The 16,421-nt window shown below is 42.9% G+C and overlaps 2 protein-coding genes across 4 annotated transcripts; one reads left to right on the forward strand and one right to left on the reverse strand.

Moving 5' to 3' along the window:
• Positions 1–402: 402 nt before the first annotated feature.
• Positions 403–6,757, reverse strand: haus3 (HAUS augmin-like complex, subunit 3). 3 transcript variants are annotated; one of them, XM_021311375.2, is made up of 6 exons: positions 6,634–6,757; positions 4,682–5,704; positions 4,361–4,570; positions 3,096–3,328; positions 2,765–2,999; positions 403–796 (listed from the first exon to the last, which is right to left on the reverse strand). In XM_021311375.2, exons 2-6 carry the CDS (start codon positions 5,684–5,686, stop codon positions 572–574), a joined length of 1,908 nt encoding a protein of 635 aa, XP_021167050.2. In that variant the 5' UTR covers positions 5,687–5,704; positions 6,634–6,757; the 3' UTR covers positions 403–571. The 3 variants fall into 3 exon arrangements, with proteins under 3 accessions (XP_021167050.2, XP_012709407.2, XP_021167048.2); XM_012853953.3 differs by having other exon boundaries at positions 2,714–2,999; XM_021311373.2 differs by having other exon boundaries at positions 2,657–2,999.
• Positions 6,758–6,806: 49 nt separating this feature from the next.
• LOC105918799 (prostaglandin reductase 1) lies at positions 6,807–12,631 on the forward strand. The gene is made up of 9 exons (XM_021311376.2): positions 6,807–6,900; positions 7,210–7,331; positions 7,439–7,484; positions 7,595–7,654; positions 9,311–9,478; positions 10,687–10,960; positions 11,048–11,153; positions 12,174–12,292; positions 12,383–12,631. Exons 2-9 carry the CDS (start codon positions 7,226–7,228, stop codon positions 12,491–12,493), a joined length of 990 nt encoding a protein of 329 aa, XP_021167051.2. The 5' UTR covers positions 6,807–6,900; positions 7,210–7,225; the 3' UTR covers positions 12,494–12,631.
• The last annotated feature ends 3,790 nt before the right edge of the window (positions 12,632–16,421 follow it).

Raw genomic sequence — 16,421 nt, forward strand, 5'->3', positions numbered from 1 at the left:
TGTGACTGCTGGAGGAGCCCTGGTTGCGTCCGCCCTCATCCAGATTCTGGGCCCGTAGAGCCGCCAGGACCTTCAGGGCCGCCTGCGACAGAGGACCAGCGTACAACCTGCTGCTCCACTGCTCCATCTCTCTCCTCCCTAACAGAGCGACTGCTTCTTTTGTTTCTGGGCTCCGGCTTTTTAAAGGGGTAAAAGAAAAGGAGAAGATTTGATTTTTTTTTTTTAGTGCTGAAAAGACCTGGTCTAAACTAGAAATTCACACAAATCTGCACACAACAAAAACTTGTATGAAAGTCAATCTCTGTGTAGATTCAGTTGAATTTTATTTAGCAGATAATCACAAAAAAGGAACAAATGTTTAATAACAGGAAGATATATTCATATGAAAACGGCTTACAAATGTTTGCTTTTACAATTTCCTTTTTATTCGTCATCTTCACAAACGAAGCAAAGAGCGGTTCAAACGGTGTTACCAATACAGGATCTGTCTTTAAGAATAATAATAAGTGTCCTCGTTATCATCACGGGGACGGAAGAGGAGCAGAGGTGGCTGGAAGAGCTCCTGGTGGCTTCACTGCTCCCCTCTGTTAGTCATCCTGCTCTCCAGATCCTCCACTACTTTCTGCAGAAGCCGAGCATCCAAGTGGAAGAAGATGTACAATTCCCTCTCCCGCCTGAGCAGGGGACTGCGTTCCAGCTGAGAGCGCTTGGCTTTGACTTCTCCCAGGATTTCCTGCATCACTCGCTGGAGATTCTGCAACTGAGACTCAGCTTCTGCCAGTTTCAGGGTCAGCTCCTGTCAAGAGAGGGAGGCAGTATGAGAAACTGAAAGCTTACATCTGGTTTATTTTCTTGTTGTTTTTTTCTCACAAATATTTCCCTAAACAAATGCCATGCATTCATCAAATTAAATATGCGCTACTGAATTAAATTAAATTCCAAACAACTAGTTTTAGGAATGTGCGGTGAAAAACGGAAATGCATTTCTTTGAAAGCCAAGATTGTAACGCACATTAGTTCCTGTGTGCCATTCTGTCAGGGCGTAGCCACAGAGTAACTGGGTCATGACTTAGCAGAAAATAACCTGGATGCAGCTCAGCAACATGTGCAAAGAAAACTGATTACTCATCATTACAATGTCCAACTTCAAGGATACGTCTTATCTAAACTGAGAAGAGACGGCTTTGGTGTCTGAGAGGAGAAAACGAAATCAATTGACACAGATCTGCGAGGTTTTCTCTCCCAGACAATAAAAAGATAATCATTACACAAGGTACAGTAACTATTACTATGTTTTTACGCTTCAAGTGCTACAAAGATGATTAATGATGACAAAGCAACTATTAATGAACCTGAGCACCAACATCCGACTTATTATCAGGAGTTGAGTTTGGTGTTGCTCACTTTTAACTAAATACAGAGATTCCAAGAGCAAATAATAAAACTAATTTGTAATCAGAACAACTAGACAGTGGTTCAGGAAGTGGGTAATATGTATAATTTAACCTGAAATGTATTAAATCTGCCCGCACTAACGCATAATTATGAGCAATGCACCAATCAAGTGTCATAATCCGCCATTTAACTTTCCTGACCAGTTCTGAAAAGTTATTAATGAGTCAATAATGAAAACTATAATAATGAGTCAAAATGTCCAAACTAAAAACTCCCACTGTTTCCAACCTGTAACTGGATTAAATAACATGTATGTGGATGCACGTCATTTTGAGCTAGGAAGGTTGAATGAGTAAACGAGGAAGGAGGTAAGGAAGGTAAACATATGGGTGCATGGAAGTGGATAAATGGAAGAAGCACATGGATAAAAAAAAAAACTGATGCACAAATGCATAGATAGGAAGGGTAGATGGACAAATGGGTATGGTTGATGGATAGAAAATGGCCAAAATAATGGATGGATGGAGACAGACGGATGGAAAGATATAGGGATAGACAGACGGATTACTGGATAAATAGATGAACAGATGGACAATATGACTGACAACCTGATGGATGGATCAACACCTGCAATGATGGACAATGATATAAATGGATGTACGTCTGATAGTATGAATACGTGGTTCTATGACTGCACGATATTAGAAATTTTCAGATAGCGCCAACACTGGTAAATATTGCAATAGTAAAGTATATTGGGAGTAAAGCATGGCGGCCCGCCAGCCTTATAATACGGCGGGGGAAACCCTGGGATGACTGTATTCGCAATATAGTGTACAGCCTTACAGGAATAGTTTTAGAGAACTCCATTATCTTTGTCTGTACTAATCCAGAACTATATGATACTTAATTTCCACCGTTTCCAGGCTGCACGTATACACTCTGGTTAACATACATGAGTTTTTCTGCATTATTGTTTAAAGATGCTCTGATCAATCTGTTGCTGGCTGGTTCTCTACAATGTTTGACCTCTTGAATCCCATGTTCTTTTACAATATCACAGACGTCTGTTTGTCTTCCACAGAGACTTTTTATCCCCACACCGAAAAGCTTGCTAAAATTACACAGATCCTCCAGAGACCCCCTTAATATAAAAGAACCCAAATCATGACAGTGCATCACTAAACGTGCAAATCAAAAGAACGGTGCCGCCAGCTTCCCTCACCCAGAGTGAACATGACAGTAAAATTTCCAGACTCACGTTAAGAGTTGACTGTAAAGCATGGTTAGCTAAGAGAGTGAAAACAAATGAACCCACCTGTGCATTGGGACAAAGGAGGTCCTGGTCAGTAATGGCCATCGGACGTACCTGCGGCCCTAAGACTAACTGCTGGAGCTCAGTGTACATGGTCCTGCGGAGCACGTCGCAGTCGCCGTGCAGACGAGCGGACGCGTAGAGCTGCTCACGGCAGGCGCCGTCTACAGAGTCACGGGCCAGCTGGATATTGCTCCTCAGGCTACGAGCCGCTTGATCCAAAGTTTCATACGTTCGAAAAGGTTCTGATCGACCCGCGTCCGAGTCACGGTCAAGGATCTGGAGAACTCTGGGGAGGAGAACCAACACGCATCTCAGAGTGAGACAGAGCAGCCGTTCAACGGGCAAAGCTTTGGCAGCACGGAAACCCTCCTTTAAGTCTCACCTGTTGAATGTAGCATCCGTGGAGCTGATGATGGGGTTGGGCCTCGGGTTGACGGCCAGGTCTGGGTGTGCCAGAGACTCCATTCTCAGAAATGCTGCCTTGTCTTCCTCCGACAGCCTCCTATGAATTTCCATCAGCTGATTCTGACAGCCCTTCCACCGTTTCATCTCCAGCTCGTGAGCCAGGAGGAGCAGGTCAAAGGTCGCTTTCTGACGAAGTAAGTAGTCACGCACCTACGTGGTAAGAGCGATGCAAAATTACCAAACGTCAAGCAATGACCCAGTGTCCAAAAATGCTTCTTGGTGCGTTTCTTTTGACCTCCGTAACTTCTACGACGCAGAGGGTTTGTCTTTCACAGCAAGAGAGCCTCGTCAACGTGTCCACGCTCAATCTTTCGCGTTCTGTCATGTTCTAAACAAAAATCTTCAATGTATTTGAGAGAATTTCCAACAAAGTAGAGCATCTTTGTGGAAGAAAAAGAAAATTTCTAAAATTTGTTATCTATGAAAGGCAGAAATGTGTAGCATTTAATTATAGTCAGTCCTCTTACTCCGATACCCCAAAATAAAAATAAAAACACCATCCTCAATTACTTCCTAAAGTTACCTGGTTAGGAAATAGAGTCCACCTGAGTGCAATCTAAACACTTTTATTCACTTTTAATTAGAAATAGCCGTTCTGCAAATGCCTCACAGGTTTGTTAGTGAGCATTAGCGAACAAATGGCACCAATGAAGACTGGAGATTATAACAGAAAGCTCAGGGAGAAAACTGTGGAGAAGTTTAATCCCTCCATGACATCCCAAAAAGCCTTGCTTAACTTATCAGAAAAAGGACGGCACAACTTCAAACCTATTAAAACGTGGTTCAACTAAACAGACAAGCCCAGCAAGCAGCATCATGTTGAGGGCATGTTGTTCTTTAGCAGGAAGAGGGAAGCTGATTAGCTTTGATGATGAATTCTCGCTGTATTTGTGCATTCACACAGGAATTCATCTTGTACCGCTACGGCTTCAAGTGTTTGTTTCGGACCAAATCACGTTGCAGTACGGTGGTTTAAGGCGGCCTGTGCAACGAGCCCACAGCCGAACCAACATAAACATGACAGCGCAGGAGAATTCAGGCATAGTTGCCCCTCAAACAACTGATTAACTAGCAGCAATCCTAATATCCCAAAACATCTTCATCTTAAAGCTGGTACTTAATGTGAGGCTGAGATAGTAGTGGTATTTTTTCACGTTCAAATCAGTATATTATGCTACTCACCTGGTCCTGCCTAGAAGTGTAGTAGTTTTGTCTGGCAAGTTGCAGAGCCAGGTCTCCCCTCACTACAGGAACATTGAGCAGCCTGGCCGACTCCCTGAGAGCAGCGGGTACCGGTCCGTTGAGCAGAGCTTCCAGCTCAGCCTCCACGACCTGCAGCTCTTTCCTAGTAACAACGTCGCGCACGTGAAGTGAGGAGGATGTGGAAATGCTCTGTCAGGGCGACATAACGGAGACAAGTGTGTTTTAAGGACAAAGGCATATTAGGATTAACAAAACTTCAGTAGGAATGTGTCCCAAGCACATTGTATTTATTTATTTTACCTTGGTATGGCAAGCCTTTTCTGAGAGCCAGTCTAATCCTGCCTTAACAGCCTTCTCCTCTGCCATCGCCTGCATCAGTTGGTGCTGGGCCACAATATGTGACCACTGAAGTCGGGCCATTTCCATCCTCCTGCGCTCAACCGTGCGATCCCCACCCGTGCCACCTCCACAGTCGCCGCCCCCCGCCTCCCCATCTTCATAAGAGCTGAGGTCAAGGACCTGGAGGCGTTCGGAGCAAGAGGTCTCGACAACGTCTGAAATGCCGTGAAAGAAATGCCTCCGAGTGAAGGCAGCGAGTGTCTTTGTGTTGAGCTCCTCCTGATGCAGGTACGGATCCAGAGACAGCTGAGAGAGGAGGACTCCGGGCTTTTTGGAAACGGAGGGCTTGAACTGATCTGCTTTTTGCCCAGCTTCTGGCTGCTGGAGGTATGATCCGAGCCGGCTGACCTCATCCGTCAGGCTTTGTAACGCCGCGTTCGTGTCGGCATTCTCTGCTGCGATCGACATGTTGGCTTCCTTGAGCTTGCACGCGGCGTGGTCCAGCTCGGCGCCGAGCTGCAGGTCGACGTCGGCGTGGGACGTGGCCGCTACCTGCAGCCTGTTGTAGCGCCGCTGCTTCAGCTCCTTCTCTTTGCACAGCGCCTGCAGTTCTGCCTCCAAGTCCTCTACGGCCAAACCCCCCTCCGCCTCAAACACGGAGGCCGAAGAAAGAGGACCCAAGGCGTTTGTGCTGCCCCCGTCGGAAGGTCCCACGGTTTTCAGAACCTCAGCCAGGGATGCTTCATCCAGAACATGCTTGCCAGACTTCTGCAGCTCCTTGAACGCGACCGCCTCCTCCGCGGTGAGAACGTTGCCTTGGTCGAGGGTGCGGCAGACGAAGCGCAAGAAGTGGAGGTTCTCCGGGGCGCAGTCAAACAGCCAATCAAACTCCGAGGGCTTTAGTGAAGCCGCACCAGGATAACCCAGACGGCCTAGGGCCTCCACAAAGTGGGCGCCGTCTAACATGTTTAACCTTACACCGCGCTGCTCAGTCGTCTGGCAGCACAATGCACCACAAGAACAACAACAAACACAGTCAGAACAGACGGCGAAAGGAATGAACGCACCTAAATTTAGACTTAGTATATTCTATGTGCATGCACATGTTTGTCAGTCGTCAATCTGAGGTGATCAGGTTAAAAATTGGTCCATTCCCAGTCTGTGGGCCACGGACTGGAGCGCCTTTAAATGTTATATTTGTTGTCTGTGGAACTAGATGGAATGCAAAGTACTTCTTTTGACCGCTTCCACTGGTAAATAATGGCCACTGGAGACCAAATAAATCACAGAAAGAAAAATAGAATACAGGTAGTAGTAAATAATAGAGACAAATGACAACTGGTCAATGTATATTCAAGGCGATTTCCTCTTTTTTTCCCTTTTTTTTAAAAACAATACCTCTTTGGTGATAGATAGATAGATAGATAGATAGATAGATAGATAGATAATTCTAAAAGCTAAAATTTGGTTTCACTGGAGGTCCTTCCTTCCGCTTGATATCGTCTGTATCATCGCGATAAGTTTTTTTTTAATTATTCAACTATTGCACAGTTTATATGAACATTCCTGTGATAAGCTACAAGTCACAGAATCGCCTGAGTCATCGTTACGTTCACGCCGAGTGAGCACAACAGATGACGTCAAAGCGTGCATCAAATTTCGAACGAAACCTTTAAGTGTCAATTAATAAATCAAAGATAAAAACAATAAAAAGTAGCACCACTTGTGAGAACATGTTTCTGTTTCTCGTGAAAACAACTGACGGGTTTATCAACAAACCGTCGCAACTAGCTTGCTAGCTATATAAGTAACGGTTGTAGCACGCGAGCCTGTCGGTGGTTCTACCGCTAGTTTAACTGGCGGATAAACCGGGTTTAAACCTTTCGTGTGTTCTGGATGAACTCGATACTTACAGCTCGACTCAAAATGACCGAGTTTTATCCGTCCAGATTCAACCGACAGAGCTTTCCCCCGCGCCAAACTTCCAAACTGAGCGTCGCTGACGTTTTGCGTCATACGTAAGCGGCTGATCTACGTGTTCAGCCAATCACAGCTGTGTGAAGAAGAACATGCTCTTCTAGTTCCGCCCACTGTCCCAGATAAATACAGCTGCACCTGACTGATCTTACAACCTCTGCTTATTTTGCAGTCCTCCCTGCTACTACTAATAAATACTACTGGTAAGTCGGTAAAAAAAAAAAAAATTTTCATCTAAGTATTTTTTTAAAAGTTGCGTATATTATCTTGACACGTTACATTTAGATTTCTCTACAAAATTACATTCATAATCAATACTTTGGCTTTGAACATTTAAAAGAAATGCTTCATTTAGGCCGTTTTTACAATAATCTCGGTTTTCTTCTATTGTTTGAAGAAGCTCTTAATACTTCCTTTCAGTTATTAATCTTTAACCAGGCAACACAGTATATGGCAGCTTTGATAAGATCCTGCCATTTTGATCACAACTGGCGCTCTTTCTCTCCGAGCAGCCCTGAGGAAATCACCATGGTTCAGGCTAAGTCGTGGATTCTGGCCAAACACTTTGATGGCTTCCCAAAGGACAGCGACTTCAAGCTGAAGGTGGAGGAGCTGCCTGCACCTAAAAATGGAGGCAAGAATAGGTTCCTCGTTCTTTCTGTACGAGGTTGAGGAAGAGTTCATTAGTCTCAAACATTAATAATTTTAAATGGAGTGTGATACACCTTGGTTTTCTTACAGAGGTCCTTTTGGAAGCGGTTTTCCTCAGTGTGGATCCATACATGAGGTAGGTAGACAGCATGCATCCAAATTTGGCAAGCATCACCAATCGTTACCAAATCATCGGCAGAATCATGTATTTATCACACATTAATGCTCTCATTGTCTTTCCTCCAGACCTTTCAGCAAACTGTACATGAAGGAAGGGGACGTAATGATCGGAACTCAAGTGGCAAAGTAAGGAAAGACCTTTTCAGGCACAAAAAGATCTGCTATCATTCCTGACATGCCCTTTTTGGGAAAATCTGAAATGTAATCATCAAAGAGGAATTTTAAATTACGTTTGAACCACCCATTTCAACAGTCTTCTAGATCCCCTACTTATATATTCTGGTTGTATATATGGACCTTGCATGTATCGTTCAGTAACAGCAGTAAAAGGAACATATTTTATCACCCAAAAAGTGTTCTTTGTTTTCATCAAATGAGTGTCTGGGCTTTCTTAGAGCTCTGTGTTACTGAAATGTTCTTTCTTCTGTCTTTTAAATACTTTCACGCATGTGCACGCCTGTCTTTGATGGCTAGCTTGAGCTTTCTGATTGTGGTGTCTAACATGCATAACAGGGTTATTACCACGCAAAGAAAGGCCAAGTCATCCATCCATCCATTTTCTTACTCGCTTTATCCCTCATGGGGTCGCGAGGGGTGCTGGTGTCTATCTCCAGGAGTTCATTGGGCGAGAGGAGGCCAAGTCATAGTAGAGTCATTTGTTTCCAAGCTAATAACTGCTGTACTGGATTTATGTGATGGAGCATTGCCTCATTAAAAGGATATAACCTGGCTGCCTGCTGCACACTTCTTCCAGTGGTAGCAGATTTTTTTGCTTTGTCACCCATCTTCAACAACAAAAAAAGAAGTAAGAAAGAAAGAAAAAATGAACTCTTTTCCAGCTGAGCCTAACTAGTACAGGATTTACAAATTGGTAAAAATGCATGTTGGTGACTTTGCAGTATTTATACTTATAGGTTTGCAGATACCGTGAAGAATTACGAAGTTTGTTAATCACACTTAAAAGCAATAGGAATGTTGGTTATCACCATCTGAGCTTTCCAGGAATGCATTTAACAAAGTTGATCACGACTTTCTGTGCTTGGCTCCACACCTCTGTCTGACAGTGTCATACGGTGACATGCTTTTTAATTTATCGTTTATCTGCTTTATAACCTGTTAAACAATAACTACTCAAAGTGCAGAACATATCTAATTATGTGATCCAGCTTTCATATTGACCTTTTATACTGTTGTTGACTAGATCAACACTTAACAGTGGCCATTTCCTCCTTAGACACACTTGACTTCTAATGGTTCCCTCTGTGCAACAGTGGATATATATACAAAGTGTGTACACTCCCCCGAAAATGCCCGGTAAAGCCAGATGGATGCCACAATAAATCACTTAAAAACACAAAATGACTTATATCCTGGACAATTTAACTGAAAAACAAGACTGTTTAGGCAAATGATAAAGAATGCAACAAATGTGCACACACTTAAAGTTACACTTTGCTTTTTGAAACACTCTCTCCCTCTGTGTAGGTCCAGTCTCTGTTTGCCTTACTCTTATTTAATGATGTACCCCATTAACACAAACACTTCCCAAATGGTTGAATTAAATTGCAGTTTTTAATTGTACAACCTGAGCAGGTCTGAAGTCACTCTTTCATAACTATATTGGTTGCAGAGTAAGCATTATGAGCCTTTTTTCCCCCCATACTTAAGGAACTTAGAGTGGGTCAAACATGTCATATATAGTGACACCATCGAGCAAAGTGGCAACACATGGAAACTTGCTGGAAAGATGACTTTGGTTTTCTTATATATTTTTTTGCATAGGGTGATCCAAAGTCAAAACTCAGCATTTCCTGTGGGGAGTCACGTTGTGAGTAGCTGCGGTTGGAGAACTCACGCTCTCAGTGATGGGAAGGACCTCACTCTCCTCATGGCTGACTGGCCCAAGGACGTGCCAATGTCGCTGGCTGTGGGTGCCATCGGCATGCCAGGGTAAGACCTGCAGGAACAATTAACACTTGAAGTAGGGTTATAGTTTCATACTAGAGATGCAGATCACGCTTTTCCTGACCAGGACTCATTCCCCCATTCACTTCGTGGTCTGACTTGCCAGTCCTGACTTTTTACTGATTCTAGTTTTTAAATTCTAGTGACGAGACCACATAAAAGAGGATGTAAATGTGCTGACGGTTCATTGATAGATTATCACAAGATTATCCACATTTATGCCTCAAAACACGTGTCCCTAAGCTAAATCTCAATTTTATGACTAAATAAAACCTGCATCAAAGTGCACATCAGGTTGTCTGATGTGATTTTTAGACTAAAAATGGTGGGAGTTCTTAGTTTGCTGTTGACCAACTCAGCTAAAGGAAACTGACCAATTCTGATCACTAACAGCTTGACTTGGGCATCTCTGTTTTACAAATGTAACATGTTGGTTGCCTTTCTATGGCCCATTTGCCAGGGTGGGGCCAGAATAAAAGAATGAAACAAAACAAACAGTGCAATATTTATTCTTTCAATTTATTAGGTGAGCCAAAGAGCCAGTTGCGGCTCTGAAACTGCAGGTTGCAGAACCCCTGATCTAGCAGATGAAAACTGGGTTCCTATCTCAATATGGCTGAAGTTAAAAGTGGGACACCCTAATTTTTAAATCTTTGTTAACGTAAAACTGTAAAGGTAAAAAATGGAATTGGTCCAAGTTACCAATCAGTTATGTTTTCTGTCCCAGCACATATCATCATAAAAAATGATTTAGTATTGTCTTCAGTACAGGCGCCCTAACAGGGTCCAGGACCAGTTCTGCAGTGTCACTGGCCCCTGTTGGCCCCTATTGGCCCCTGTTGGCCCCTGTTGGCCCCTATTGGCCGCTGTCTAGAGCCGCCATTGTTGGTGGCTCAGTTTCCTTTTCAAATGGACAGAAAATGCAGTAAAGCCTTAAATTCAGGAGCTTTATTAGGGAGCTACAAGTGCTAAACACAGACGGCTAGGAGAGGATGTACAGGAGACGATATATTCTGTCTTCGTTAATTCTGGCAAAAAGAACAATAATTCATGTGCCATTGAGGTTAACCGTTACCTTTTGTTCTGGAAATTCTGAATGGGTTTAACTGTATTTGAGCCTTAGAAGCTGCCGTTACTATTAGGAAAAACTCTGGATGAAGAAACTCTCCTGCTCCGTTCCTCCCTGTCTGCAGACTGACGGCTCTGTACGGGGTTGAAGCGGTTTTGCAAGCGAAAAAGGGCGAGACTCTGCTGGTGAACGCTGCGGCCGGAGCCGTGGGCACCGTGGTGGGACAGATCGCCAAGATCAAGGGCTGTAAGGTGGTGGGTTCAGCCGGCTCCGACGCCAAAGTAGCTTACCTGAAGGAGCTCGGCTTTGATGAGGCTTTCAACTACAAGACCGTTTCCTCCCTGGAGGAGGCTCTGAAGAAGGCGGCGCCTGAAGGATACGACTGCTTCTTTGAAAACGTAAGCCGGTGTGGCTCCGGATGTCTTTAAACTCCTCCTGTTGGTTGTCATGTTTCTAACCTGTTGAGGTGGCGTCTCATTTTTCAGGTCGGGGGCCAGTTTTCAACTTTTGCACTACAACAGATGAAGGAGTTTGGTAGAATAGCTGTGTGTGGAGGCATCTCCACATACCACGATGCTGCATACCAAACAGGTCAGTTCCTCCACACTCTTCCTTTGGTCAGTAGGAAGCAACGTCATGGTGAGATGTTGTTGAAACTGTCCACCCTGCAGTACCTGCTAAACTAGTATCACTATTATAAGGTTTAGATAGAAGGCAATTAAATTTTTCTGTTTATTCAACTAAGGCATTATAGATCAAAATGTATTCAGAATGGCTGTCAAAGTTTAGACTTCAAATGAGAAGTTGTAGCAAGACTTGCAACTTATTTTTTTCCACCCGATACCCTTCATCCAGTTTCACTGAGCTTGAGCTATTTTGCAAAGAAGAAGAGGCGAAATTGTAGTCTCTCTGGATGTGCAAAACTTCAGGGGCGCTACCCCAAAATGCTAATAAAGCTGTGAGTGTTGTGTTTTTAATGTACAGTACGTTAAATCGTCTTGTTACTGAAAGGTGCTTTATAAATAAACCTGCTTTGCCCTCGTGAAAGCTGGGTGTAGTATTGAATTTGAATTCAGGACAGATTTTTTTTCATTATTTATAATAATTTTTTAAAACTTTCGTTTCCAGTGACAAAATGTGGAAAAAGACAAAGGGGGTATTTATACTTTTGCAAGGCACTGTGCATGTTTCTGACAATATTTGTTATTTTTTGTACACTAGAGGGCGACCTTGTCTTGCTAAAGTTAAATAATGGCTGTATGTACAGAATAGTGCAGACACAGGACAGTGGCTGCTGGACCATTGATTTGCATCTGACTTGGAAGGCTGCCTACGAGGATGTGCCTCCGTGTAGCTTAAAAGCAGCAGCGCTCCAACTATTGGTTGCTCCAGCGTAAGCCGCCAGAACTGACAGATGTCGAAAGATCCCCCGGATAGGTGTAGAAACGTTTTCAGAAAAACTGAGGGAAAGTCTGGTTGCCTCCGATTTAAGCCTGTTTGCTGTTGCGATGACTGATAACTGAGAATTTGCACAGGCATGTACAGAATAGCCTACTGTTTATTTAAATAGTACTTGTTGCTGCTTTATAACATTGATTTTGTCTTTCCCAGGGCCATACCCTCTAACCACCATTAACTGGAAACAGGTTAAGATAGAAGGCTTCATGCAAAGCAGGTGGCAGAGCGACCATCCCCAAGGCCTGAAGAAACTGATGGGGTGGTACAAAGAGGTATTATTGCTTTTTTTTGGGTGGGGGTGGGGGTGCATATTTAAACCCTGTGTCCTGTGTGAGTTTAATGTATGCATTGTGCCTCTGCAGGGGAAACTGAAGTGTCGGGAGCACGTCACCAAAGGCTTTGAAAACATGCCAGCTGCTTTCATGGGGATGCTGCAGGGAGAAAACATCGGCAAGGCCGTCATCACTGTTTGATGCCTCCACAACGGATGACCTTACTACAAAATGCTCTCATAGAGGAATAATGATTAGATATAATTATACTAACAATAATATAACTATGAAGATCAGGTTATTAGTTTGTGATAGTTGTCAATAAAAATATGAAACATCTTGGTATTGCGTCATCATCATTATAAGTCTTTCCTTCTTGTACCATTATGAGCAGCGTGCATCTTATGTTGCTGCACTGACGCAATAATTATGCACTGTTTTCACTATTGGCTTCTGTGCTGATAGTAAATGTTTATTTCAGCAGATTTCTTAATTTTGTCTGATAATTTCCTCTTTTTAAGTCTCTTAAGTTGACGTGAAATACTGCCAGAGGCAGGTGCCTGAAATATTAGCATGAGCACAGATAGGCTTTTGTTGTCAACTGCTGCCTTTTGTTTGAGCAGTAAAAAGACAGCACATTTGAATTTCATTGGGTTGGGAGGTGCTGGGTGTCAGGTTCAGTGATAACACTGGCTGTCCTTAAAGGTTGGTGTCGCTATGGCAATGGCTCTACAACCGGTTTCTCAAAGGCCCCGGATCCTAGCAGGTCTGTGCGGATGTTTTTTCAAACTCTGCTGCATTTATACAAATACACTTAGACTTACTTAGAGTAAGTACACTGTGGGATGTGGGATACACTGTGGAAAAGGCCATAGATTAGGGTTATCCAAACTTTTCGGCCTGTGGGCCCAAATTGTCAAGTCAAAAAACACTCAAAGGCCAAAAAAAAAAAAAAAAAAAAAAACGACCAGAAAGACGACCAAAAAATTATTTTTTTAAGCTGCTGTGCAAAATATTATTTTAAATAAATGATAATGAATACATTCTAATCATGTTTTACTGCACCAAAGTCTGCATTTGAGTAAGCATCATTAGATAGCTGAGGTCCTATTTACTAGGAAATTAAAGAAAATTTACATAATGAAAGACCTAACATTTAATTGTAAAATTTGAATCTGACTGCAATAATGTTACCCTAATTAAAAATAGAAAGTTTACATCTGCAAGAGCCTCCAGGGCTGGTTGGCCAAATCTTTCTTGAAATGCAGTTCAGGGGCCATACAAAGTCAATACAGGGGTCTCAAATGGCCCCCGGGCCACACTTTGGACACACCCGCCATAGATTGTCTGTGTACTATTTTAAAAGATCCAGAGGGCAAAATTTGCTTCTGGGTGCGAGAAATGCAAAATTTCTAAGCATATGATACCTTGTATCATATGCTGTTACCATTTTTTTTTTTTTTTTTTTAGGTTTTTACAGCATTAGTGGCTTGTTTTTCATACAGTGGGCTGACAGGAAAGGGGATACGAGTGAGAGGCATGGGGCAAAGGAACACAGGTCGGAGTCGACACCCGGGGCGGCCGCGTCGAGGACTAAGGCCTCCGTATATGGGTGGTGTGCGCGCTAACCACTGCGCCACCGAAGCACGCCCCCCTTTCACTTCTCTTGAACTTTTTGTTGTTTTAATTGTTTTGTGTTACATGCAGTATAATACTCTTTGTTTCAGGGCTCATTAAAAAGCTCACCAGAATTTGTTTTACACTTAGTCCCATTCGGCTGCACCTTTATGAGCAAAATATGCGACAGTCACATCAAAAACTTTACATCACTTGTTAAATAATTACAAAAAGTTGTAACTTGAGGTTTTTACATTATGTAATTTGGCAATCACAAATTTTCAATGCATGTTACTAACACGCTGTGGTAGAAACTAACATTTGTGTTCTGCCCTCCCGAGTTAAATATTTTGTGGAACTACATTTCACTGCAATTACAGCTCCACACTGTTAGTTTTGCTCATCTAGAGATTTACATTTTTGCCCGTTCTCCTTCGCACGCTAGCTCGAGCACAGTCTGTTAGCACGGGGAGCATTTATGAACGTTGATTTTCTGAAAAGCTATTAGTCTTATCCCAACAACAAAACAGAACAGGAATGACTCTGCTGTATTGAGCCATGTGTTGATGAACGGATGCGCCCCAGTCTGTTTGCCCTGTAACGGCTGCTGAATGTTTGTGGGTTTGTTTGCTTTGAAATCAAAATGAAAGTGCAAGAACAAAAGAGAAAAAAAAGAAAAACATGGCCTGTAAAAGACTAATACTTTGTGTTGTACCTAGAAAACTGTAACATGTCTCTAATCTGCTTCAACTGCCTGAGTTGGAGGACCAAATTTTTACCATTTTTGTGCCACGCCTTCAACGTCACCGATCCAAATAATTTCACTGTAGCTCTGGTTGTATGTTCAGAGTAGTTACCCGGATGATCCTCCAACCCAATCCCTTTGACAATCTGGGGCAAAACGTGAAAATAATTTTTAGTCCTGCCACTCAATAACCTGCTGGCATCACATCAATGATCTTATTGTTAACCTGGTGGAAAGTGTTAGCTGGGGCGGCTGATATCACTCATTGATGATATCAGCCGCATCCTCTTCCCTCTCCGCCTGCTTGATGTCTTCCCGCCACACCCTGAGTTTACCCTCCTGTTTGAGTTGTTTGACTTAAACAACTCTTGCATCACTCTATGAGAAAACTCAGTGAGCTTCCCTTTTTGAAATAAATCAGTCAAACAAATTACCTTTTCAAAGATATTTGAATTGAATTAGATGATCCAATGCAAGAGACCTAAGAGCAGAATGGTTGCTTTAAAAGGAGCTCTGCTCTTCGTTTGACAGCCATTACCTCTGAGGAAACACATGCTGTCATCATCACTTTGCATTCATTTAAAGGGCCTCCTAAGTTAAGATTGGACCCATACAGGCATGTAATGAATCATCATCAGGAACTTAAAGGAGGGAGGTTCAGTGGCTGTGAAGGAAACTACACAGCAAGTGCCAGAACCATCTCTTGAAGGGGATTCAACCAAGAGACTGGATAAACACCAGTGCAGAGCTTGCTCAGGAGTTATGGCTGCCAGGTGAGAGTGTTTCTGCATGCTATATGAGATAAAGACTTTTGCATGCTGGCCTGGGTAACAAAGAAGTCCTGTTTCTTCATGAAGATCATAAACTCAGACTCATATTCTACAGGAAGAGCCAAGTTTGGACTCCAGAGGACTGGGGTAAGGTGTGTTTCTCCGATGAACCTTCAAAATGATTAAAACATCTAGAAACAGCACTGCCTGGTTTTGCGTATCCAGTCCTGTGTCAGGCTGACAGTGAAGGACTGTGTCACCGTTCATGTGTTGGGCTGAATTCCTTTCAGGTGAGTTGGCTTATTCAAAATTGTGCCCTAAACACTGACATGAATAAAGAATGGGTTCAAAACATTTTCCAAGAGCAAAGTTGTCCAACAAACGATCCATTTAATGGAGAACAAAAGGTCAGTAATAACTAACAGGCTTCTGGATCACATTTTGAGTCAGCCAACCAATCCTTCAGGTCTTATTTCTATAGAGAATCTATTGACACTTGACACAAACTTACATATACTAAACTACTAAATATACATAAAAAACAAGGCATTTAAAATTGAATGTTTATCATTGACCTTCAGTCTACCACAGAAGCATCCGACAAAGAGATTTAACAAAACTGAAGCAGCACTGCACTGACATCTGGGGAATTTAAAATTAAAATCTACTCCTCAAATTCGTTATGCTCCTCAAACTATTCCTGGGTATGTTTTGCTTTGTTACAGGGAAGACAATAGTGGTAAAGCCAGCGGGAAAATATATGTCCATGGATTATAGGGGTCTGCAGGGATGGTAGCTGCCCTTTCCTGACCCTAGACCTGTACAGGTCCTGGATGGAGGGAAGGTCAGCCCTGATCCTGTCTGCAGATCTAATTGTTTAGTTTGGATCTGTCCTGTTTTGTGGATGAACCAAACCACACAGTGATGGACGAACGTAGGACAGACTGAATGATAGCAATGTAGAAGGTGACCAGCAGCTCCTGTAGAAGGTTGTAAT

This window comes from Fundulus heteroclitus, chromosome 14, assembly GCF_011125445.2.
Source record: "Fundulus heteroclitus isolate FHET01 chromosome 14, MU-UCD_Fhet_4.1, whole genome shotgun sequence".
In the NCBI taxonomy this organism is placed as follows: domain Eukaryota; kingdom Metazoa; phylum Chordata; class Actinopteri; order Cyprinodontiformes; family Fundulidae; genus Fundulus; species Fundulus heteroclitus.